This window comes from Scleropages formosus, chromosome 1, assembly GCF_900964775.1.
Source record: "Scleropages formosus chromosome 1, fSclFor1.1, whole genome shotgun sequence".
In the NCBI taxonomy this organism is placed as follows: Eukaryota; Metazoa; Chordata; class Actinopteri; order Osteoglossiformes; family Osteoglossidae; genus Scleropages; species Scleropages formosus.
The window spans coordinates 39389786-39414791 of NC_041806.1; the positions used below are offsets into that span (position 1 = coordinate 39389786).

At 43.9% G+C, this 25006-nt stretch overlaps 1 protein-coding gene and 1 pseudogene across 2 annotated transcripts; both read left to right on the forward strand.

Annotated features, from left to right (window-relative positions):
* Positions 1 to 149: 149 nt before the first annotated feature.
* Positions 150 to 11440, forward strand: LOC108929238 (WD repeat-containing protein 43-like). Of its 2 annotated transcripts, none has more exons than XM_018743609.2 (18): positions 150 to 415; positions 1404 to 1538; positions 2655 to 2776; positions 3519 to 3639; positions 3861 to 3979; positions 4782 to 4884; positions 5213 to 5277; positions 5385 to 5562; positions 5643 to 5729; positions 6431 to 6556; positions 6654 to 6803; positions 6938 to 7024; positions 8033 to 8064; positions 8277 to 8340; positions 8514 to 8627; positions 9447 to 9516; positions 9889 to 9947; positions 10663 to 11440. In XM_018743609.2, the coding sequence occupies exons 1-18, from the start codon at positions 200 to 202 to the stop codon at positions 10807 to 10809; spliced, it is 1995 nt and encodes a 664-aa protein (XP_018599125.2). In that variant the 5' UTR covers positions 150 to 199; the 3' UTR covers positions 10810 to 11440. The 2 variants fall into 2 exon arrangements, with proteins under 2 accessions (XP_018599125.2, XP_029110588.1); XM_029254755.1 differs by lacking the exon at positions 150 to 415 and adding an exon at positions 541 to 568.
* A 3878-nt stretch (positions 11441 to 15318) lies between these two features.
* LOC108929200 (G-protein coupled receptor family C group 6 member A-like) lies at positions 15319 to 20802 on the forward strand (annotated as a pseudogene).
* Positions 20803 to 25006: the final 4204 nt, after the last annotated feature.

Sequence of the window (25006 nt, forward strand, 5' to 3'; positions counted from 1 at the left end):
CGCCCTATCACAGCTAACGATTTCATAGGCTTCGCCTCCAGCGAATACATGCGCGCACGTATCCCCGCCCTTCAACAGAAACAGTAGCCAATGGGGAGACTCCGTGGCTAGGTCTTCACTGCGCGTGCGCTGACTCTTAACACGTTTTTCCCTTGAACGGAAGGTGTCTCCTATACATACATACTGCCCGTGTGTCGAAATGGCGGCGGAAGGGGGACGTCTTGCACTTTCAGCGCCCTGCGCGTTCTCCCCCAAAACACACCACTATCTAGCCGTGTGCTCGCAGGACGGTGCACTGCTGCGCATCTGGGACACCAGGAGGAGCTGTATACACCAGGAACACGCGCTTTCGGCCCACCTGGGTGCACTTTGTACTTGCATAGCGTGGGGACCGAGCCAAGCCGTAAACTTAAAGGTATGAAACTGGACCGGAGGAGAGAGTCCTTGTCAGACTCAGAGGCCCTGCAACAAGCGTGTGTAATAAACATGATGACGTGCTGGTGGTGACAAGCTGACATTTTCAGAGGGCGGCCTTGCGTGGCCTGTCGCGGCCATGTGTCGAACTTGTGTGAGTTGTGGGTTCCTTCCTTTGTGCCGCGCAGCGCCCTGCCGTCGCGCGTGGGTCCCGCGTCCCGCCTCCGCACTCCGCGCGCCTTCAGTCGACCTAGAGCTGGAGGTGCGGTGATGACAGCAGACGTGCGCTTCACGCAGCACTGAGTCACTGTTCCGTCTCTCACGTACGCTTGGGTCCGAGTTGAGCAGTTAACTTGGTGTGCAGTGTACTGAGTAAGTTAAACACGTGGATCATCCTCCTCCTAAAGAGCTAGGAACCTTTGTGGTTATTTACACTTACTTCCCATAGTTATAGGCTGGACAACTAGGGTAAGAATTGTGAGTCAGCAGTGATTTGGTGACAGCCCACTGGAATACAGGATTTCTGAACATTTACCACCTCTCTGTTGACTCCAGTGGAGTTACACTGTAACAAGCAACTGAGACTGAGGTTTTCCAAACAGAACAGATGTGACTACACTGTAACTTAGAGTGTAGTCATGTCTGTTTGGAAAACTTCAGTCTCAGTTTTCTTCATAATCACTTTCTCCATTTATGGTACAGCATTTGCTTGGAATTAGACTGTGGTTTAAGATTTTTGTAATAGTTCATTCACAGATGGAGTTACTATACTTGGTCAGTCCCTTTGTAAAAATCAGTGCCTTTTATATACTACAGTCCTGATCATACATCTAACCTAAAAAAGACCAGTACATGGATTTTGATCTGAAATTTGGCATTCTGTTCATTCTAGTAAATTCCTTCTGGGTCACAATGCCTTGCTGCACCGGATAAAGATATTTAAGATGAGAAGTCATGTTTTGAGTGAGCGCCTCTTGTTTTTGCAACAGGATGGACCCCAGAGGAAAAGGAGAAAATCACAAGCGAGGCATGTGTCGGAGAAGGAAGACTTGTTGGCCTTGGGTACGACAGCTGGCAGCATCGTCCTCTACAGCGTGGCCAAAGGGAAGCTGCACAGCACCCTGGTAAAGGCAATGGTGCAGCAATGAAGGGTTCTCTGTCAGGAATTGCACCCCTTGAAGTATTTATATTTTGCAGCGCATGTAGGGATGAGTAGGCATCGCACCAACTATACAGCATTGTAGTAAAGAAGTTATTTCCTCACTCTTGCAAATTTCTCAGGAGCTTTTTGTGGTATCATGACTTGGTGCATCTTGTATCTAAAAGCTTTAGTGTGCACATCTTGTGTACAGTACATGTACATTTATTCATTTAGCAGATGCTTTTCTCCAAAGCGACATACATCTCAGCAAAAATACAATTTGTGCATTACATTAAGAGGAAGAGACCTGGCTGCAGATATGTGATTCTTAAGTAAGTCTCGTTGATAGTTTTAACCAATTTATGTGAAATTCACACACATGTTGGCTGAAGCTGCTTGTCCCAAGCGGGGTCACGGTGAGCCAGAGCCTAACCCGCCAACACAGGGTGTAAGGCTGGGGGTGGGGACGAGACACCCAGGACGGGACAGCAGGCCGTCACAAGGCACCCCAAGCGTCACTCGAACCTCAGACCTGCCAGAGAGCAGGACCCGGTCAAACCCACTGAACCACAGCACCCCCTTGCTTTAAACACGCATTTATTTGACGGAAATGTATGTTTAAAGCAAGCTGTGCTTCATTTTGTCTGCTGTGGTTCTTTTCCATTACACATTTCTGTAGTCTAGGCTCATGTAGGTGTAATATTTGTCATAAGAACCCTGGGAATGAGTTTAGAGTGATGGTGTGAAACTTGCTGGTATTATGTTCAAGTTAATGCCTATTACCTCCTGTTGTTTAAATCGTTCGTCCCAATAGAATAATAGTGAAGTGTACGCGGAGGGGTGCGGTGGCGCAGTGGGTTGGACCGCAGTCCTGCTCTCCGGTGGGTCTGGGGTTCAAGTCCCGCTTGGGGTGCCTTGCGACGGACTGGCGTCCCGTCCTGGGTGTGTCCCCTCCCTCTCTCCAGCCTTACGCCCTGTGTTGCCGGGTAGGCTCCGGTTTCCCGTGACCCCGTATGGGACAAGCGGTTCTGAAAATGTGTGTGTGTGTGTGTGTGTGTGTGTGAAGTGTACGCAGTTACGCTCTTTGGTTTTGTTCCAGGAGGAAAGCCACAGTGGAGGGGTGAACGTGGTGCGATGGCATCCTGAGGAGAATTTTCTGTACAGCGCATCGGAGGACACACACATCGCAGAGTGGGACCTCCAGACAGGCAGAGTTCGCTGGTGAGTGTCGGCGTACAGGTGTGCATCCGTATACAGCCATGCCCAAGATTGTCCTCAGAAAACAGTGTGACTTCCGTCGGTGATTGCCAGGAATTCATGCGATGATACTGAGCTTTTTGTTTGAATATTTTTAACTGTAATGCTGTTTGTCAATACAGTTTCATTCAGTATCGCTTGAAAAGTTTCACAACTCACACACTCTGTTTTCAAAGTGTTTGAATCAAGTAATTTATTCTGTGAACAACTCAATCAGGACAACTTAATTAATACCCTTTATGGAATGGAATACAACATGTAAAGAGGATTACCAGGGTCTGGATTAAGATGAACAGCTTGAAAAAAAACGAATAATTTGCTGGACAAGTGGATCATTGATGATTGAAGGAGTTTTAATTTTCAGGACTTGCAATGCAGACAGGATGTTTTTCATTATTCCAGCTAGGCTTTTAATTAATATGTCTTGATTGGAGCTTCAATTGCATACATTGCACAATTGCAATCATGCAGAACTGATGTGCCACTTGAAAACTGATTATTAGAATGCAAAAATGAGTATGGTGGCAGAATGAAATAGAAGGGTCAGACAGTATACGTGCCTTTATGAAGCTGCTTTCTCTACAGTTTGAGTTTGGTCACCCGGTATATGAGTTTATGTTGATTTTATTGTGAATGTGGGTTCTCGAAGCAGGACCTTGCGCGTTATGCTTTTAATGTGTGTGACATCATCCCTGATTGCCCATAGTAAATGGAAAGCGGACCGCAGGCCCGTGACCGGCTTGTGTGTGAGTCCGAATGGGCAGTGGCTTCTCTCGGCAGGACAAACCATAAAGATGTGGAACCTGGAGACCAAGGAGTTGTTCAGGGTGAGCACACTAGTAATGTTTGAACAGTCGCCACTGATCATAAAGCAGTTCATTTTGCTTGGTTGAAGAGTGGCTGCTTTCATAGAGAGTCTGACTGCATCTTATTTCCGTCACTGCGGAATTAAGTCCTGGTGGCAGAAGGGCACCGTATATGATCTTGGGGCTACTGGTGGTTATGAAACCTACTCTTTTGATATGTTTCTTCTCTGTGCTTTCCCAAGCGATTCCAGGGGCACTGCACTGCAGTGACAACTCTGTGCTTCACGCCACCGCACCCCCCTGATAGTGGTAACCTGTACTTCCTATCTGGGGCCACTCGTGACCCATTGCTCAGCGTTTGGTGAGTGTCCCACCATGGTTCTTCCGTGACAGCACCTACTGCTTAAAGTTTTTATGCATTTTACATAGTGTTAATGATTTAAGGAGAAGTACCTTAAAGACCTGAGTAAGAAAAGAAAGCAGGTAACTTTTTTTAAATGTTTTCAAAGCTTGCAAATAATGGCAGTGCTCCCTGACTACAAATGATGGATGTGTAAGGAATGGGAATAGCCAATGAGTTTGCTGGACCTTAGCTTGTCGTTTACATGCAGCATGGGTCATTTGAAGGTGTACTCCCATCTGTACTGGTTAGAAGTGCTAGTGTTGCATGTCTGACACAGTAGCACATCGCTTAGCTCATAGTTTGCAGTGTTCTGTATGTTCAACTGGATGTGTTCCTAAATGTTTCTTAGCTCAGTATATTTCTCAAGATCACCAAATACTTGCCCCACCTGGGACTCATCTTTCAGTTTGTGGTCTGCTCTACGGAAGGATTAAAGGTGCTAGAGTGCAGCTAGTAGCGTAATGGTTAGAGCTGCTGCCTTTGGATTTGAAGGTTTCCAGTGCGAATCTCAGCTACTGCTGTAGCACCCATTAAGCAAGGTACATACCATAAATTGCTCCAGTAAAATGACCTTGTATAAATCGTTAAATAAGTGTAGGTAGCTTAATATTGTATTACTTTTCTCAAACGCAATGTCAGCTAAATGAATACACTGTAAATGTACAAATATATGTAGTGCATCTGCATGTTGAGATGTGGTGAACTTTACTCACCGCGACATTACTGCCTCCTTGTTTCCCTTCCGCTTCTCGTTTCTCAGGCAGGTGCAGTCAGACGGGAATAATAAGAATGCCGTTTCGTCATTTGCTCTAACTGATGAACCCCAGCACATTGATATTGCAACCTGTGATGATAAGGACCAGGTATGGTGTGTGGGTGGGTGTCGGTACAAGCTGCTCTTGACAGTCAAAACTTGTAAATTCCATTTTATTTACTTGATTTACTGGCGAAGATTGGAGGTCAGTATTCATGTACACTCTTGATCCATTTTGTACATGTCATATGTTTCATTTGCTCTTCATATCCAGTCATAGGTACTTACATGCTTCTCTCACTAATTTACTGTGATAAACAGATAATGAAGCATTCTGGTTTTGTGCTGCTGGCGAAGTTTGTGTGGGAGGGGACTGATGCACTGATTACCTTGAGTTTTGCATGGCCTTTCCTAAATTCTGCTGTCATCTTCTGCAGGTTTTGAGAATGGCGGTAGCGTGTAAGGACGGGCAGCTACACATTTTCCAGCACCACCTTAATGGGTCGGTCCCTCTCTGATGTGGTCCCGTCAGTCCCGATGTTTGACTCTGAATTACCCACATATTTCTGTGACCCTGTTAATGATGTCCTGTGTTTCTCCACCTCTCAGGCCTTTTAAGAAACCTCTGTCCCCATCCTGCTCGGTACAGGTGTCGAGCACAGGGGCGCAGGGGGCCGCTGGAGATGTTCCTGTTCCACTGCCACTGCTGGCGGCAGCATTTGACACAGAGGAGCAGGACCTCCTGCTGGCCTACGGCAGCCGCTTGCAGCCTGTTGTGGAGAGAGTGGTGAGTGCTGCTGGCAGAGGGGCAGAGAATTGAGTTGTTGGGGGCATGTCTACAGACAGCTTATGTGTAATTCTTTGCAGGCTCTTAACACAGCAGAGAGGAACATCTGTTTGGTTCGCAATGTTCAGACCATTTCAATGGACGCTTTGGATTCAGATATTACCAAGGTAATGCCCATCAGCTAGCCTTCCTTTGTAACACTATAAAGGCTGTCTTCTTACAAAATTGGTCCGATTTTGGAAGTTTTGTGTATTTGCTGAGTTGGCCTAGAGTGTAAGATACCCAAAATTGCTCCAGTATAAATTACACAGCTGCATTAATAGGTAAATCTGTGGGACAGCTGGCAGTGTAGTGGTTAGAGCTGCTGCCTTTGGACCCAGAGGTTGCAGGTTCAAGCCTCACCTCAAGCTGTAGTAGCCTTGAGCAAGGTACTTACCCTAAATTGCTCTAGTAAAATTACCCAGCTGTATAATGGGTAAATAATTGTAACCTCAACACTGTAAGTCGCTTTGGAGAAAAGCGTCAGCTAAATGAATAAATGTAAATTTTTGTAGGCAGCTTAACATTGTATGTTGCACTGGGAAAAAATGTCAGCTAAATGAATACAAGTAAAGTAAGTGAAACTTTGGCCTATGGTCTCTGCTGTTTGACACCTCATTACTGAAGTAGGGCATAGTTGTGACGTTTCTTCAGGCTACTCTAGTGCTTATTTATGGTATTTTGGCTTAAAAATAAAGTGACGGCTTTGCCATAGAAATTTCCAAAGCGTTCCTAGTTCTGTGGGAAACATTAACACACATTGTATAATAGCAGCACCTATGCATTGAATTCTGGAGCCAACCTCTTAATTTCTTTTTTTTTCTTTCAGATGACAGCCTCTGAGGTCAGTGCCAGCAGTAGAGTGCTTTCCTCTGGTCTGCGAAGCCATCACACATCCGTTAAAACTTTGTCCTCTGAGTTTGGGAAAAATAAAGTTGATCCTGCTGCTGAAGAGGTATAAAGCTGCATTGCCAACAATGATAACCTCTTTCTCCTGGAGCCCTCAAGCATAATCGTTCACTGGGAGTACATGTGTGTCTGTTCAATGCTAGATGACAATACAGGAGCGCTTGGGGAAGATCGGAGAAAGGAAGACCACTGTTGGACAAGGGGGTCCTGACATGGCTCCCTCCCTACAGACAGATAACTTCACCTTGCTACTGGTTCGGGGCCTTGAAAGCAGTGATAATAACATCCTCAACGTATGCCTAATTTAATATGTCTCTGTGCTTTTAAATTGATAGTTTGCTTATTGTGCGTCATGTATCTCAAGTTCCTTTATCATGAGTCCCTCATACTTGGTAGCCTGATGTAATATTGTTTGCTTCCACCCCAGAAAATTCTACAGATACGCAAGGATGTGCTGATAAAGAAGACTGTTGCCAGGTTGCCAGACACAGCAGTCTTGCCATTGGTGGAGGAGGTGAGGGAGGGGCTTGCATCACCCTGCAGAGGGGGGCATTGTAGAACACTTTATGTTGTCTTGGAAAGAAACCACAAGAGTTCGCTAAGGTGAACTAGACCACAGTAAAGCCAAGGTTGCCATCACTCCTGAAGCCAGCTTGGATCACAAACCAAGCAGAACTGTTAATGTCTTTGCAGAAATCTTGTCTTATGCTAGTTTATGCTTGGTTTGGATTAGTTTGTCATTTTATACACTGAATCCTCGAGTTACAAAGTGTTGAATGAATAATTTTCAAAAATATTTTTTCCCCATTTTATTCTATTTTCTTAATTTATTTTTTAAATTCAGTTTTCAGCAGATAATATATATATATATATTTTTTTGCCAGCCTATAAATGTCAGTCAAAGGTACCCAGACAGACATAGTGTGGGACCAACCAGCTTGTGCCTGGTGTTGCTGAGTGTTGGTAAACAGTACAAGATAAGGAATGTTGCGCATATTTATTGGATGAATGTGTCAAGTCAGTAATAAATATTAGTTTGTGGATATGGGTTTTTTTAATTTTCAGTCCTTTCAAATTAATTTTAATGTACCTTAACGTTAGTCTTACAACCTTTTTCATTTTCTATATCCTACAATTTACAGACGTTTACTCATAAATAAATTAAGGTGCATCAGGATTATTAACCTTATTGTGATTTATATTTATTTAGCTGACGGTGTCCTCCAAAGTGACTTACAATTTTAAGATTCTTTCACTATTTAGCCCACCTGTACACCTTTGTAATTTTTACTGGAGCAATTGAAGTAAGTTGCTCAAAGGTATTATAGCAGGAAGTACGATTCAAATCTTGGTCCTTTGAGTACAAGGTGGCAACTGTAATCGCAACATAAATTGTGAACGGACTTATATGTAAGATGAGTCAGTTGATTTGATAAGACTGCACATCTCTTTTTGGTGGGTTAATTCTTCTTTAGGAGGTTTTGGTTGCACAGCACCGATGTGTATTACTGTTGTGTTTCAGCTAACAAAGAGGATTCAAGGCCATCCATACACGTGAGTATCTATTCAATGCTACGTTCTGTGTTGGTGTTTTTTTCTTTGCGATCCCCCCCCCTTCCCCCTCCACAAACTGGCAACTGTGCTGCTGAGTCTATGTTGAGTGCTGTTAAAATGCACCTTTTCTGGGTTGCATTGTGGATGTAGAGGAGAAGGAAAATGCACCCAGTGTCTGCGCTATATTAATGGTCCCGACCTGTTTTCCGCAGCGCGGTGTTAATGGTGCGCTGGCTCAAAGCGGTCCTGATTCATCACACCTCCTACCTGTCCACAGTGAGTACAAAAGCCAGATGCTTCTGAACTGAGAGTGCATGATTGCTGTCTAAATCAGACTAGATTGGTGCATTTTCATCTTTCTGCATGGATAGAGTAGCATCTGTTTGCCATACCTGATTAGTTGCTTTGTGTGTCAGTGTGTATAACCTTCCTGCTCTGTCTGACTGCAGCTACAAGACCCAGATTCCAGTTTGAGACTGTTGTACCACATGATTGAAAGCAGAATGAAGATGTTCCACAGGCTGACTCGACTGTACGGAAAGCTGTACCTGCTGATAACGCAGGTAATGCCGCTTCCCAGGGAATATAGTTATGCGGCTAAACGACAAAATTGAGCACATTTAGATGAAGCCTAATGACTCATTTGCGTTCCTTTCTACGGGGTTTAGTGCCGGAATAGACTGTTTTTTGAACATTTGGACGGATTATCTGGTGCATTAACGAGAACATGTCTTTTGTTGACAGTGTATAGGTATAAGTAAAGTCTTTATAGCATGTGCCTTGTTAACATATAGTACAGCACAATACACTGGATAGGTTATGGCAGTTTTATTTGATGTTGTAAAAAAACCTTTTCTCTACATTTGAGAAAGTTATTTATCTACCTGTCCTGTTGTTGACTGAACACTGAAATAGCCAGATATGTTGCTCTGACACAAGTTTCAAACACTTGTTAACATTTTCTGCACAACAGGGTCCTTGCCAGTCCTTGCATTTTAGACCTCTTTTTGGAATTGGTAGAGAAGAACACTCTTTTTGGGTTCTAGGAAGTGATCAGGTCCTGTTGGCTTGAACTTGATGCAAGCAGCCACAGGAAGCCAGTGAGAAACAATAAGGGGGTGATATGTTAAAATGCTTTCTCTATTTAAACTTGTGCCACAACATTCTGGATCAGAAAGAGTAGCAGTTGCAATGCTGGGTAATAAAAATATTAATATATTTATTACATTTTTTATTAGAACACAATGTAATGAAGCAGTTATTTTCTTTACTAATCACTCATAATGTTTCTAACCCCTCTTTGCTGAAGCATCTGTAAAGTACAATTTGTGATAAAAGAATAGTAATTTGTCTTGGTGTACTGTTTGTATGTTGTCCTGCAGGTGGCAGCCTGTGACAACACATATAGAGTAACAGAACAAGACCAGGGTGCCAAAATGGTCTATGAGGAAGGTAAGGCACAGTGTGGTCTCAGCTTCTCATCACTGGCCTTTTGTCATATGAAAGCAAAACGTTTATTAAAATTTCATTGGCATATTCCTTGGATGGATTCTGTCTCATTTTTTCGCTTGAGGGAAATCATGTTTCAGCACCTTTTTCCTCAGCAAGTGCCAGTAATTGTACTTGTAAAAGGTCATTTTGTTCCTCCACCCTGGATTCAGTTTTCTGTTGAACTGTATGAACAGTATTTTACGCAATACTGTAGTGAACAGTTTCAATGTTTGACACATCCTAGTGTGAGTAAATATACTGCTGTGGTCAAGCAGTTTCTTGTGCTTGATTTTCATATCACTGTGTGGCCATTGGTATGTTTCACCTGGACAGAGTCCTCAGATGAAGACAAGACTTCTGGAGATGAGGGACTGCCTGAGGAAGACTCAGATGTAAGTGGGAAAAATTTGGTTGCAGTAAATTTATTCATGTAGCAGACATTTTACTTCAAAGTGACATACAACTCCGAGTAAACAACAGGGCATTTCACAAAAAACACACAATAAGAAAACCACATTTTGTTTGTTATGCACTATTTTGCTGCTGAACATTACTGAAAAACACTTCTGCTAGAGATGACGCCTCAGAAGCAAACATACATGAAAAATTAGCTGATACTGAAGGACTATCTTTTGAAATAGCCAGGAGATTGGGAAATAAATATATCCAAAAGAGATGAGATTTAAGACCGTTCTGGAATGATGGAAGGATTTAGTAGTTCTGAGGGGGAGAGAGGGCTCATTCCACCACAAATTGGGCTATGACTGAGAACTGACGTGTTTTCAGTTTTGAATGCCTTCTGAGCAGGACACACCAGGTACTTATAATAGGAGAAGGGTAGCATTCTGGGCTGCTGGGGTGTGTAGGAATTGACCAGATCCTCTAGGCATCAGAATGTAAAGAAATTTAATTAGCTAACACAGATGACATAGTCTGTTCAGGGTTACTTGGCTGCATACAGTTTGTCATGTCCATCCCGAGATAAATTAGCTGCTCTGTATTGCATTGACATAGAGCACTGGAGTGTCCCTTACTTCTTCAATAGCAGTAGGAGTCTGTTGTTTTCTTCTGCAAATTCTGCCCATACTTCTGCTTCTCTCCATTTAGAACTGGGAAGAAGATGAGGAGAATGAGGAAGATATTCAGGAAACATTGAACAAAGAGAAGGGAGCCCAAGAGGAAGACCCGCTCAAGGTGGACCCGAAAGGGAACAGTGATTCGGATTTTCATCAGAATGAGACTGAAGAAGAATAACACTGATGGCGTGAAGGGAAAATCAAAAGAGACTAAAAGTTAAACTGAAGAAGTTTCTAAAATTTGTGCCCTTATTTTTACTTCAGTGTGTGTTAGTTTGTTCTTTTTTAATTACCTGAACAATACTGCCAAATGGTACAGAGCATTTTTTTTAAATACTAAAACAGATGTCATATTTACGATGTGCAGTCACATCGTTGAAATTCCATTGAACTGCAGTTCCCACAGCTGATCCACAGTCCACCTGTCAAATCAGTCTGCCTGTGCCTTGGGACATCACTGTGACTGCACTGTGACAGCTCGCCTCTCCCAGGTGCAAAGTCTAACCATGGTGCTCTGGCAGGTTCAGCCTGGGTCAATCCTCAATATCTGTGGCCACTCTGGCTTTTTTTTTTTTTTTTTTTTTTTCTTTCTTTTTTTAAACTTCTAAGATTATTTACTTTAGTCTTATAAATAGCTGCTTGGAAAGTATACAGATGTGATTAAGAAATGTCCATATCTATCCATCAGCACCCAAATGCCTTTAAAATGCCATACAGTTTGAAGCTCACAGCATTTTTGTCTTATAATTAATGAATTTGTAAGCCTATAAAATTAATTTTCATTTATTGGTCTTTTGGCCCATAATGATGTTCACAGTTACCTTACAGAATGTATGTAAAGTTGCATCTTTGTAAATTTTTTTCACTTTTAAAACCTGAATACTGCTTGTTGCAAAATGTAATGTTTTCTGTCATCAATGACACGTTTCAGTATTTAATTTTATACCTTTACATGTACATTCATTGTTTTGAGAGCCTTACTTTTGTAACTCTTGCATTGTGAAGAAAATTTGTGCATAGTAAAAAGAGTTCTATATTAAATATGATAGGAAAAAAGAAAAAGTTTAAACATTCTTTAACCCGAGGCAACGATTAGCTTATTAACCATTCTTTAATAATTAGCATTTCCTAGCTCAAACAGAGTTGATGCAAATACTTTTGAAGTTTTTTTTTTTTCTCTCCCCTCCCCCCCTCACTTCCAACTGCTTATTTTTGCTGGAGGCTTCTATTAGCTCCTGTATTTAATTTTGGAAAACTGAAATGATAGCAGGGTTGGGCAATTTAAATCTTGCTGATTTAAATCATGACTTAAAACCAGTGATTTCTTTTGATGTTGATTTAAATCAAGTTTAGTGTTTTTTTTTTTTTTTTTTTTTTGGATCAAATCTTAGGTTTATTTGGTTGGTAACAGACACAGCTTTAAATTACAAGAACCTACCAGTGCAAAGTACTTACTGTAAATGAGTAAATTGAAGGAATTAAATGACATTATTTATTAAATTACAAGCACTCTAGGATAATTTAACCACAGTGTTTAATACAGTCAGCTATAAACAGCTTATAACATCTGAAACATGTGAAATTAAATTACACCACAACTTTTGGATGATGATATACTTCTTCATTTACAAACACCAACAGTTTTATTGGAAGTATAGTTTACTTTTGGCTCACCCAGCTCAGTGTTCTTGTTCAGGGCCTTGAAGAGAAAAACAAGTTTTAATGCATTTTCTGTGCCAAGCCTTAGTTTATACTGGAAGAAAATTTTAAAAATCTCCAACCCTGAATGACAGGCAAAATATCTGTTATTTTTGGTTCCAGATGTTTTTTAAATGTATATTTTAGGCATATAATTTCTTCAGAGTGGTTTCTGTCAAATAATTGGTGCTTAAGGATCTAATTTTTAAAAGTTATTTTAGTAATATTTAATAGTTACTCTGTTGCATTCAAATTCAGTTTACTTAAATTGTGAACACACACACACACACACACACACACACACACACAATTTTCAGAACCGCTTGTCCCATACGGGGTCGTGGGGAACCAGAGCCTAACCCGGCAACTCAGGGCGTAAGGCCAGAGGGGGAGGGGACACACCCAGGACAGGACGCCAGTCCGTCGCAAGGCACCCCAAGCGGCATTCGAACCCCAGACCCACCGGAGAGCAGGACCCGGTCCAACCCACTGCGCTACTGCGCCTCCCCTAGATTGTGAACATGTCTGAACAATTACAAAATAGAGCTTCCTTAAAGTCTTTCAACACAATCTATAAGACAAAATGTTTAAAAAGTAACATGTAGAAGAAATCAACAGAATTAGAGAATTTAAATATGCAGATGAAAAGAAAATGGAAAGGGTAAATCATTAGAACTAGAGAAATGTGTTATATATATATATATATGTAATATTTCCAGGATGATATTTATTATTTTATCATATTATATTCCTGAATTATTCTACCAAATGGCTATGGCTTACTTGTTTCCATCACTGATGCTTAAATCACTTTTCCACATTCCTCCCCGAAGGTCCTGATTGTCAGGTTTTTCCAAGAATGATAAAGACGAGCATAACTCTGCAGTCATGACAGCAATGTCTGATGCTCGTTTAACAGGGAATGTACATTTCACTTTCTTCTAAAGTCAAAAAGTGTTGTAACGAAACCTGAAAATTTGACAGGGACTACCCGTGGTTCTCATTCGTCTGGCGTGAAATCTGTAAAACTGACAGGGGATGTACAGTTTGCATTCTTCTAATTGGAAACATACCAAAACAAAATTTATGCTGATGATGTACATGCACACATCACGCACAGGAGTCTTGCACAATTTGCAGAGTTGTAGAAGTCATCTTAAACCAACAACTTGCTGTCCCTTCAAAAACGGGTGAAAAAAAAGCCCTGCGTATGTATGTTGTTGGTGTAACATTTCTTTACAAAAAGTTAACACCTGTTTCTTCAAGGCTGTTTCTGATACTCGATGAAAAAGTTGTTTTGCGTCATTCGTCAGAAGTCAGAAGCTTTAACCGTATTTCACACAGACACTACGCCGAGATGTTCTCCCTGAAATCCCAGCCGCAGTCTTCACTTTTTACTGAACCAACTGAAATATAAGCAAGTGCTTAGCTCTAAGGGAGGAGTGAAGCACAGTGTAGTAATTTGTCACACTTATAGTTATTTAGTGATATTCGTTTAAGGAATATGCATACTGTACAGCAATCATCATCAAGTAAAAATATTGCTGAAAAAAATGAGTACATATGTTCTATTTTCTCTGATCTGTGTGTTAGGTCCATGATAGAGTGTCATCTCATCCATCGCATACATGTTCTTCCTCATCTTATGTTCAGTAATAGGCTCTGAACCACCATGATCCTAACAAGGACCAGCACTTAACATGGATGAGCAAATGAGTTTGTTTCAGGTGTTCTGAACAGACAAGTTTCAGTTTTGAATTTAGTCATTTAGCTGATGCTTTTCTGCAAAGCAGCTTATAATTTTATTTATCCATTTGTATAGCTGGGTAACTTTACTGGAGCAATTTAAGGTAAGTACTTTGCTCAAGGGTACTACAGATGGAGGTGGGGATTGAAGCTGCAACTTTTGGGTCTGAAGGTAGTGACACTAACCACTACACTACCAGCTGTCCCTGTTGTGTTTTACTGATGATGATGATGATGATGATGTGTGTGGATGTGCCAGCTGGTCAAACCAAGCTCTTAGCAACCACTCACATGGTTTTCTAGGCAAGGGAAGAAAGTAGTTGTTTGGGAAGTGGTTTGCTAGCACCTTCTTCTATTTATGTCTGGTAGTGTAAATGTGCCAACTCTTCACACCCTGAGCCAGACTTAAAGCCAAGCCCACCAAGCAGTTCAGGATCTGCGAGGCACCAGGTTTACCTGCTGTGCTCTTTACTGGTACCACTATGTTACTGCGAAACCACAGTGAACATGGTATGCAAGAATTAAAAGAGGACGGTTGGTAGTATAATGGTTAGAGCTTCTGCCTTTAGACCCAAAGGTTGCAGGTTTGATCTCCTGTTGTGGTATACCTTTGAGCAAACTACTTACCCTAAAATTGCTCTAGTAAAGTCATCCAGCTGTATAAAGGGGTAAATAATTGTAAATACTTTCACATTATAAGTCAATCTGGAGAAAAGGATCAGCTCAATGGATTAATGTCAAAACTATGCTGTACTATGTCCACATTGAACAGATTATGACATAAGATTCAATGTTTTTACATAATCTACTCAACAGTTAAATAATCAACTGAAAAAGACTTTGAAATTCCAGACATACCTCAGATGCTACTAGAGTTAGAAACATCAGAGATGAAAAAGATTTCTCGAGTACCTACACACACACGCACACACACACACACACACACACACACATTCACATGTGTGCACGTACAGATCTTTGTCTGGTCTGGCAAGTTTATCCACTCTTCTTTTACCAAAGATCGAAATTAGGCTCACGCAGGGGAATTTTCACAGAAAGATGAAAATCCCCTTCCTCCCTTCATCATCATCACTCTCATTATCATCTCCTCCTTAAACCTTTTTCCAGAATAACCAGCTTCTGAAAGCGATACTGGTACATGCGTTCTTTATGCATCTGCAGGGTTTAAAAGCACCTTCCATTGTTAACCTACCCTGCAGACGCTTTACATCCAAGGAACACCATGCCCTCTCGTCTGCTCACATGGGCTCTAGGGTCCTGCTTGCTGCTGGCTGCCAGGGGCTGCTTCGGCTCCTCGGCACCCATCTGTGGAGTACAGGCGCCCGGAGACATTTTGATAGGCATCCTTCAACCATGTCACACCAAAGTAGAGGGCTTGGACAGTCGGACACAACCCCAAGGCTTCAGTTGTACAGAGTGAGCACAGAATTAACCCCACTATGGTGAATTTTTACTCTGTGAACCGACTGTTTGCAGATTTGACTTTTTTTGCATCTGATAATTTTTCATAATTCATACAGTTAGACTTTGGAAAAGTAAAAATATCAGTATTAATCAAAAAATGGACAAGGAATACATTTCTATACATCACCTAAAAGTTTTTTTTAAAGTTTTATATATTCAGTTGCATACAGTATACACATTGTTATCTGAGAGAAAAAAAAAGTCACACATAATTGGTCTCAGTTTTTCATTATGCATAATTCTGGACATGTACTACCAGTTTTTAATACACAGTTATTGTTATAAATGGCAGTACATCTATTACATACTGGACATTAATTTAATTATATTAATTTCTGATATTTAAATATGTTAAATGTATATTATGAATGCGCAAACATTTTAAAAAGTCACTGTATCGTTCTACTGGTTGTGTTTTTTTTTTTCAGTTTTGACTTGATAATGTTTGTGGAAATCTTGGCTGCCATTCACACCATCAACATGCTTAATGACTCTGGCTTCCTCCCCAATATGCGGTGGGGCTATGTTGTCTGTGACACCTGCTCTGATGCCACAAAAGCTGTCATGAACGCTGAATAGCTGCTCTCTGTCAACGGGTCGCTGCCAGTCCAAAGTGACCTCACCGACTACCGGCCACCAGTCAAGGTGGTCATCGGAGGGCGCTTCTCAGAGGAGTCCATTCCTGTCTCCAAGTTACTAGGAGTCTACCTGGTACCTCAGGTGAACCTATGAGAAAAATTATCAAAAATCACTTATTTGGCAGACACTGATATCATTGGTGAAATTTAATCTCTCCTTACTTTTTCATAATAATTTCAAATGCTTTATATCAAAGGTCATTCCGCTCAGATAACTGGTGAAAGGTCACCCCACTCCTTGAGCGGGCATAGTTACGGATCGCTGTCTCCTGCGTCTGTTTAATATGCCGTAAGTTACTGCTTGTTTATCGGAACTATTGCTGGGATTCGGTTACAAAGCAGGAAACATGCTGAACAGGGTGTCTGTCACAAAGCATGTTCTTAGATATATCTCTGGAGGATGGGAATAAATAATGATCAAAATAGCACATTTTACAACTATAGTGAATCAATCATTCCATCAAATCAATATGTATCTCCATAGAGCCTTGAGCACCATGTCTCTTTTTTCCTTGTTGGTAGATCTTTGTATCATACCTTCTCTTCAGTTCACTGCATTGGCTGTATTTCACACTTAGTTTCAATTTTCAAAAATACCAACGTGAATACCAAAAATCTGCAATGAATCTCTCTATGCTATCAACATGCAGATCAGCAGCACATCCTCTGCATCCATTCTAAGTGATAAGACTCGCTACCCATCCTTCGTGCGCACCATTCCCAGCGATGTGCATCAGACCCGGGCCCTGGCCAAACTGATGTCCCGCTTTGGCTGGGATTGGATTGCTGTGGTGTCTGGAGATGATGAATACAGCAAGTCAGCCCTTGAAAGCTTCCTACTCAATGCCAAGGAAACAAATCTGTGTGTAGATTTCCAGGAGATCATACCACACTATTTGGACAACAGCCAGAGCAAACCGCGGATCAAGGAGGTGGCAAAACGGAACCGCTCCTCTACAGCCCAGGTGGTGCTGGTCATCTTGAAAGGGCAGCTGGTGGAGCAGCTCTTCCAGGAAATGCTAAGAACCAACACTAGTCGGATCTGGGTTGCCAGTGACTCCTGGTCCATGGACCGACCCCTTGCCAACATGGAGGGCATCACTAAGGTAGGGGATATTTTTGGCTTCACCTTTATGACAGGGAAGAACCCCGGGTTTGAGCAGTACCTGCAGAAGCTATCACCTGCCCCAGGCACAGTGAACCGCTACATTGAGGAGTACAAACAACTGAGGTTCAACTGTACCCCAGAGCTTCTCGAATATTAAGAATGCCTAGAAAAACACCCTCAAGCCTCCTGTTCCCTCCCTGAATCTCAAAAGTACAAGTCCCTTCAGGCCTGCAGCTTGCCTGACCCCCAACAAGCTGACGATGACTTCATTGTGCGCAGCGTGGACCTGACACGAGCGTACGGCAAGAGGCTGGCAGTGTGGGCCATAGCTCATGCCGTGAAGCGCCTGTTGAAGTGTAATGAGACAAACTGTGAAGGGGACAAGGACTTTCTCCTTTAAATATTTTTGCTAATTGCGTCAGAAAATTGAAAAAAAACCAGTACTGTCACTGAAGTCAATCCATTTCCGGTTCTGCTGCTGTGCCAAAACTAGTTCTTGCATGGCAGGTTTTTTTTAAAATAAGAACCCCAAGTGCTGACAACCTGTTGTGTATGCTAGTTTCTGTTTCCTAAATTCTTAAAGCTCTAAATTAATCATGAACTTAATTATTCTTCTCTGAACTGCTGGTGGGGGGTGCGGTGGCACAGTGGCGCAGTGGGTTGGACTGGGTCCTGCTCTCCGGTGGGTCTGGGGTTTAAGTCCCCCTTGGGGTGCCTTGCGATGGACTGGCGTCCCATCCTGGGCGTGTTCCCTCCCCCTCCGGCCTTGCGCCCTGTGTTGCCGGGTAGGCTCTGGTTCCCCGTGACCCTGTATGGGACAAACGGTTCAGAAAGTGTGTGTGCGTGTGTGTGTGTGTGTGTGTGTGAACTGCTGGTTAAATGAATTGAAATAAGAAGGAAAACATTAGCTTTGCGCTAATTGCCATTTTTTTACAGCATTAAACTACATTTGTGTTTGGAGCAAACGTCATTTTCAATATTTAACAGCTTTGTTAAAACAGCATGAATTCAGTTTCATGTTATTGGAAAAGTATGGTTTAATATGGATTTTAGAGAGGGATTTAGCTAGACAACTGTTAAGTAATGACAGAAAAATTCAGAGCCTAGATGAGACAAAAGCAAGAACACTCAGCTTGTCATCCTGGCCAGGTACATTTAGACATGTCTGTCATTGTCTTCAACTGATACAAAATTTTCATAAATAACTTCCAATTCTCTCATCACTTTTTTTAGCTTTTGCATGAACTTAAAAAAGTCAATTTTACCCTGGACAACAACCAGTTCTACTTTGATGAGTTTGGCAACTTTGTCACTGGTTATGACCTTGTCATGTGGAAAATTGCTGGCAGCAGACGAGAAATCAAAGTGGTGGGACAGTATCACCTGAAAACAGAAGATGTGATGGTCAATGAGGGTGCCATCATTTGGGGAACACCTAACAACGTGGTCTGTAAAACCTAAGAACACTGTTTTTGTTCAGTAATTCATCAGTAAAACTCTGGCATTCATTAATTTCTACTTTTATGAGGCCAGATTAGCTATAGCCAACAAGGGTGGGGATGCAACTGTATCCTGGTTTGCACTATGATAAATGGTCAAAGATATCAAGTGTATGCTTTTTATTATGGTTAATGATTATGGTTTGCATAATATCGTTATGCACATCATCCATGCATTTTCAACATCCGCTTGCCTTGTTCAGGGCTGCGGGGGGTCCGGAGCCAATTCTGAAATCAGTGAGCACAAGGCGGGGGGGGTACAGCCAGGATGGGATGTCAGTCAATCACAGAATAGAGCTACACAGACACATACACTCACCCAGTCACATTATATGGGCAATTTCGCATTTCCGATCCACCTGAACTGTGTGTTTTTGAACTGTGGGAGGAAATCAGAGCACCCACAGGAAACCCACCAAAACACAAAGAGAACATGTAAACTCCACAAACTGAGCTAGACTGGAACCTACACCAGAACAGCCTAGGTGTTGTGAGGCAGCAGCACTTAAACATGTCATAACTATAGAATTTTATAATATTATATAATTATTGTTTCAAAAGACAGACTTTTCTTGGTCCATCCGATAGGTGCCGGAGTCCAGGTGTTCCCAGCCATGCCCTCATGGGACAATGAAAAACATAGTGAATGTGTCCTGCTGCTATGACTGTATCAGATGCCCAATGGGCACCTACTCTGATGCCTCAGGTGAGTCTTGAATTAAAAGATATTGACTTTTTATTACTTTTTTAGTCATTAAATGAAAGAAATAATTATTTTGAAAACTTAGTGTAGTTTTAATCAAAAACTAACTACTAACTATTTACACTAGGAACAACAGTTGTCAGTATTTGCATCACAACATTTTCCCTGACAATCTGTTTATGACCTTTTACCAGCTCATGAATGCGTGAGCTGCCCAAACAATACGTGGTCAGAGCCGGGGTCTGTCCAGTGCACACCAAGAACTGAGAAATACTTCAAATGGCATGAAGCATTCACCATAACCCTACTAGTAGCAGCAGCACTGGGGGAGCTGCTATTGTTGGTCATCTTCATTATCTTCTTATGGTACAGAGAAACCCCAGCAGTAAAAGTTGCTGGTGGCAACTTGGCTTATACCATGATAGCTGGATTGAGTATCAGCTTTGGAAGCTCTGTGCTCTTTTTGGGCAGACCCAACAACCATCTCTGCAAAGCCCAGCAGACCATGTATGGCATGGGGTTTACTCTCTGCATTACCTGCATCCTAGTCAAGGCCTTCCGCACATACTTAGTCTTCCTCTTTGACCCTGGCAGACAGCACAGGCTGAAAAGGCTGTACAAGCCACTGGCCATTGTTGTCCTTGGCACTGCAGTTCAGGCACTCATTTGCATTCTGCGGCTGATCTTTGATTCTCCAAAGGTGGATGAAAAGACCTCAGACCAAAGCATGGAGATCCTGATCCAGTGTGTGAGTTCCAACATCGGTTTTGGTATTATGCTCAGCTACATTGCACTGCTGGCCTTCATATGTTTCTTGCTGGCCTTAACTGGCAGAAAAGCCCCAGGCCGGTACCATGAGACCGGCTACATCATTTTCAGCATGCTCATCTTTCTGTTTGTGTGGGTGTGTTTCATTCCTGTCTATGTCACTGTAAGCCACGAGCGTGCTGGTGTTGAAGCAGCAGCTATCCTGGTATCCACTTATGGGATAATTTTCTGCCACTTTGTTCCTAACCTCTATATAATCATTTTCAAGCGAAGCACTAACAATATACAGAGTTACCTGGAGGGGATGCGGCAAGCTGTGTCTCACAGCTCACCCTTGAGTTCAGAGGACATCACACCTTCCACAGAGTCAGGAGACACTAGTGCTCCCTCCTATCCAATGAACGTCACTGCCTCTATGAACTGTGCAACTGAATACTCAGCATCAGCAGTGACCCTTAGCCATGCTGCTACAGAGAGCCCAGCCCTACACCCTCCATGCCCAGAGACTGATTTACCAAATCTTTAAAGATGAGGAACCATAGCCACTCCCTCTAGGGAGACCTTGACCTGCAGCATTCATGGAGATGTCTCTACATTCATATTTACATCACCCTTCTAAAATAAAGGTTTTTGAATTCTTCTGTGGCAGAAATACATTTTGATCAAATTTTACTTCCAATTTTCACTTTTTAAAATTTCAAATAAATATGAATACATGTGTATTGAATGAGAAAACATTTTTCATTTAAAAGCATTAAAATAACAGTTGTTTTAAGCAGGGTTTTACTCTGCATTATATGCACCACAATTTATGTATTATATATACTTAGTTAATATTTTAATTCTGAAATTGATACTTCATACTGTTGTCTCAAAAATAGCTAATAAAATTTATTTTCTTATAGTAGGCTTGTTTGTCCAATTCTTTATAGTGTGTTTTTGTCTCTCAGGCTCTATTCATATACTAATATCAATATTTTAATTATCATATAATAATCATTATTATACTTGTTAATAATCCTTTTTTTTCCCTCCTCGAACCGCCACCTTAACATGGTGGAGGGGTTTGAGTGCCTGAATGACTCCAGGAGCTATGTTGCCTGGGGCTATATGCCCCTGGTAGGGTCTCCCATGGCAAACAGGTCCTGGGTGACAGACGAGACAAAGCGCGGTTCAAAACCCCCTTATGATGACCATCAAATCTAGGTTCTCGTTTACCCTGCCTGGTATGGGGTCACCGGGGCCCCACCCTGGAGCCAGGCCTTGGCGGGGGGCTTGTATGCGAGCGCCTGGTGGCCAGGTCTATACCCATGGGGCCTGGCCGGGCTCAGCCCAAAGCTGAGTCGCTCTTCAGTGGGCTCACCACCTGCCGGAGAGGCCATAAGGGGCCGGTGCATTGTGATTTGGGCGGTGGTCGGGGCCGAGTGCCTGGCCGACCCAAACCTCGGGCGCCAACTCTGGCTTTTGGGACTTGGAATGTCACCTCACTGGCAGGGAAGGAGCCTGAGCTAGTGCAGGAGGTTGAGAGATACCGTCTAGATATAGTTGGGCTCACTTCTACTCACAGCTTGGGTTCTAGAACCACTCTTCTCGACCAAGGGTGGACTCTCCACTATTCTGGCGTTGCCCAGGGTGAGAGGCGGCGGGCAGGTGTGGGCTTATTAATAGCCCCGCAGTTCAGCCGCCATGTGTTGGAGCCTACCCCGGTGAATAAGAGGGTCGTCTCCCTGTGCCTTCGGGTCAGGGAAGAGTCTCTCACTGTCGTTTGTGCTTATGCACCTGGCGGCAGTGCAGAGTACCCGACCTTTTTAGAGTCCCTGGGGGGCGTGCTGGAAAGCGCTCCCACTGGGGACTCTGTCGTTCTACTGGGGTACTTTAACGCCCACGTGGGCAGTGACAGTGACACCTGGAGGGGCGTGATTGGGAGGAACGGCCTCCCTGATCTGAACCTGAGCGGTGAGTTGTTATTGGATTTCTGTGCTAGTCACGGTTTGTCCATAACGAACACCATGTTCATGCATAAGGGTGTCCATCAGTGCACTTGGCACCAGGACACCCTAGGTCGGAGGTCGATGATCGACTTTGTAGTCGTTTCTTCTGATCTTCGGCCATATGTCTTGGACACTCAGGTGAAGAGAGGGGCTGAGCTGTCAACTGATCACCACCTGGTGGTGAGTTGGATTCGATGGCGGGGGAAAAAGCTGGACAAACCTGGCAGGCCCAAACGCATAGTGAGGGTCTGTTGGGAACGTTTGGCGGAGGCCCCTGTCAGAGAGGTCTTCAACTCCCACCTCCGACAGAGCTTCAACCAGGTCCCGAGGGAGACTGGGGACATTGAGTCCGAATGGACTATGTTCCACACCTTCATTGTCGGGGTGGCGGTTCGGAGCTGCGGTCATAAAGTTTCCGGCGCCTGTCGCGGCGGCAATCCCCGAACACGGTGGTGGACACCGGAGGTAAGTGATGCCGTCAAGCTGAAGAAGAAGTTCTATCGGGCCCGGCTGGCTCATGGGACTCCTGAAGCAGCTGATGGGTACCGGCGGGCCAGACGGAACGCGGCTCTGGCAGTCGCCGTGGCAAAAACTCGGGCCTGGGAGGAGTTCGGTGAGGCCATGGAGGAAGACTTTCGGTCGGCCTCAAAGAGATTCTGGCAAACCGTCCGGCGACTCGAAAGGGGGAAGCAGTGTTCCTCCAACACTGTTTACAGTGGAAGTGGTGCGCTGCTGACCTCAACTGAGGATGTCCTCGGGCAGTGGAAGGAGTACTTTGAGGATCTCCTCAATCCCTCCGACACACCTCCCGTAGAGGAAGCTGAGGCTGGGGACTTGGAGGGGGACTCGTCCATTACCCTGGCTGAAGTTGCTGAGGTAGTCAAAAAACTCCTCGGTGGCAAGGCTCCGGGGGTGGATGAGATCCGCCCCGAGTTTCTCAAGTCTTCGGATGTTGTGGGGCTGTCTTGGCTGACACGCCTCTGCAGCATTGCGTGGAGCTCAGGAATGGTGCCTTTGGACTGGCAGACTGGGGTGGTGGTCCCCCTTTTTAAGAAGGGAGACCGGAGATTGTGTTCCAACTATAGGGGGATCACACTCCTTAGGCTCCCTGGGAAAGACTATGCCGGGGTACTGGAGAGGAGAATCCGACCGATAGTCGAACCTCGGATCCAGGAGGAGCAATGCTGTTTTCGCCCTGCCCGTGGAACACTGGACCAGCTCTATACCCTCACTAGGGTGTTGGAGGGTTCATGGGAGTTTGCCCAACCAGTCCATATGTGTTTTTGTGGACCTGGAGAAGGCATTTGACCGTGTCCTTCGTGGGATCCTGTGGGGGGGTGCTTTGGGATTATGGGGTCCAGGGCTTGCTGCTACGGGCTGTTCGTTCCCTGTATGACCGGAGCAGGAGCTTGGTTCACATTGCCGGCAGTAAGTCAGACCTGCTCCCAGTGCATGTTGGACTCCGCCAGGGCTGCCCTTTGTCACCGATTCTGTTCATTATCTTCATGGACAGAATTTCTAGGCGCAGCCAGGGAACGGAGGGTGTCTGTTTTGGTGGCCGCAGAATCTCGTCTCTGCATTTTGCGGACGATGTGGTCCTGTTGGCTTCATCAAGCCAAGACTTGCAGCATGCACTGGGGAGGTTTTCAGCCAAGTGGGAAGCGATCGGGGATGAGAATCAGCACCTCCAAATCCGAGGCCATGGTTCTCAGTCGGAAAAAGGTGGATTGCCCTCTCCGGGTTAGGGGGGAGTTGCTCCCTCAACTGGAGGAGTTTAAGTATTTCGGGGTCTTGTTCACAAGTGAGGGAAAAATGGAGCGGCAGGTTGACAGACGGATCGGTGCGGCGTCCGCAGTAATGCAGTCATTGTACCGGTCTGTTGTGGTGAAGAAGGAGCTGAGTCGTAAGGCAAAGCTCTCAATTTACTGGTCGATCTACGTTCCTACCCTCACTTATGGTCGTGAACTTTGGATCATGACCGAAAGAATGAGATCGCGGATACAAGCGGCAGAAATGAGTTTCCTCCGCGGAGTGGCTGGGCACACCCTTAGGGATAGGGTGAGGAGCTCATTCACCCGGGAGGAGCTTGGAGTAGAGCCGCTGCTCCTCCGCATCAAGAGGAGCCAGTTGAGGTGGCTTGGGCACCTGTTTCGGATGCCTCCTGGACTCCTCCCTGGTGAGGTGTTCCGGGCATGTCCCACTGGGAGGAGGCCTCGGGGCAGACCCAGGACACGTTGGAGAGACTACGTCTCCCAGCTGGCCTGGGAACGCCTTGGGGTTCCCCCAGAGGAGCTAGAGGAGGTGTGCGGGTAGAGGGAAGTCTGGGGGGCTCTGCTCGGACTACTGACCCCGCGACCCGGTCCCGGATAAGCGGAGGAAGATGGATGGATGGATGGATGGATGGATGGATGGATGGATAATTGTTAATTTATAGCATGTCCTAGTTATCTTTTTGTATATCTATATACACAAAGTAGTATGTATATGTATATATATACATGTATATCTGCATATATAATATGGATAAATGTATATATTTATATATGTATAATTTAGATACATAATATGTATACTATCTGTACATACACAGTGCATTATGCTTGCTACTGTTGTACATACTCTATAGATATTATCTGAACAGCTTGTTCCATACGGGGTCGTGGGGAGCCAGAGCCTAACCCACCAACTCAGGGCGTTGGGTTGGATGGGGAGGGGACACACCCAGGACGGGACACCAGG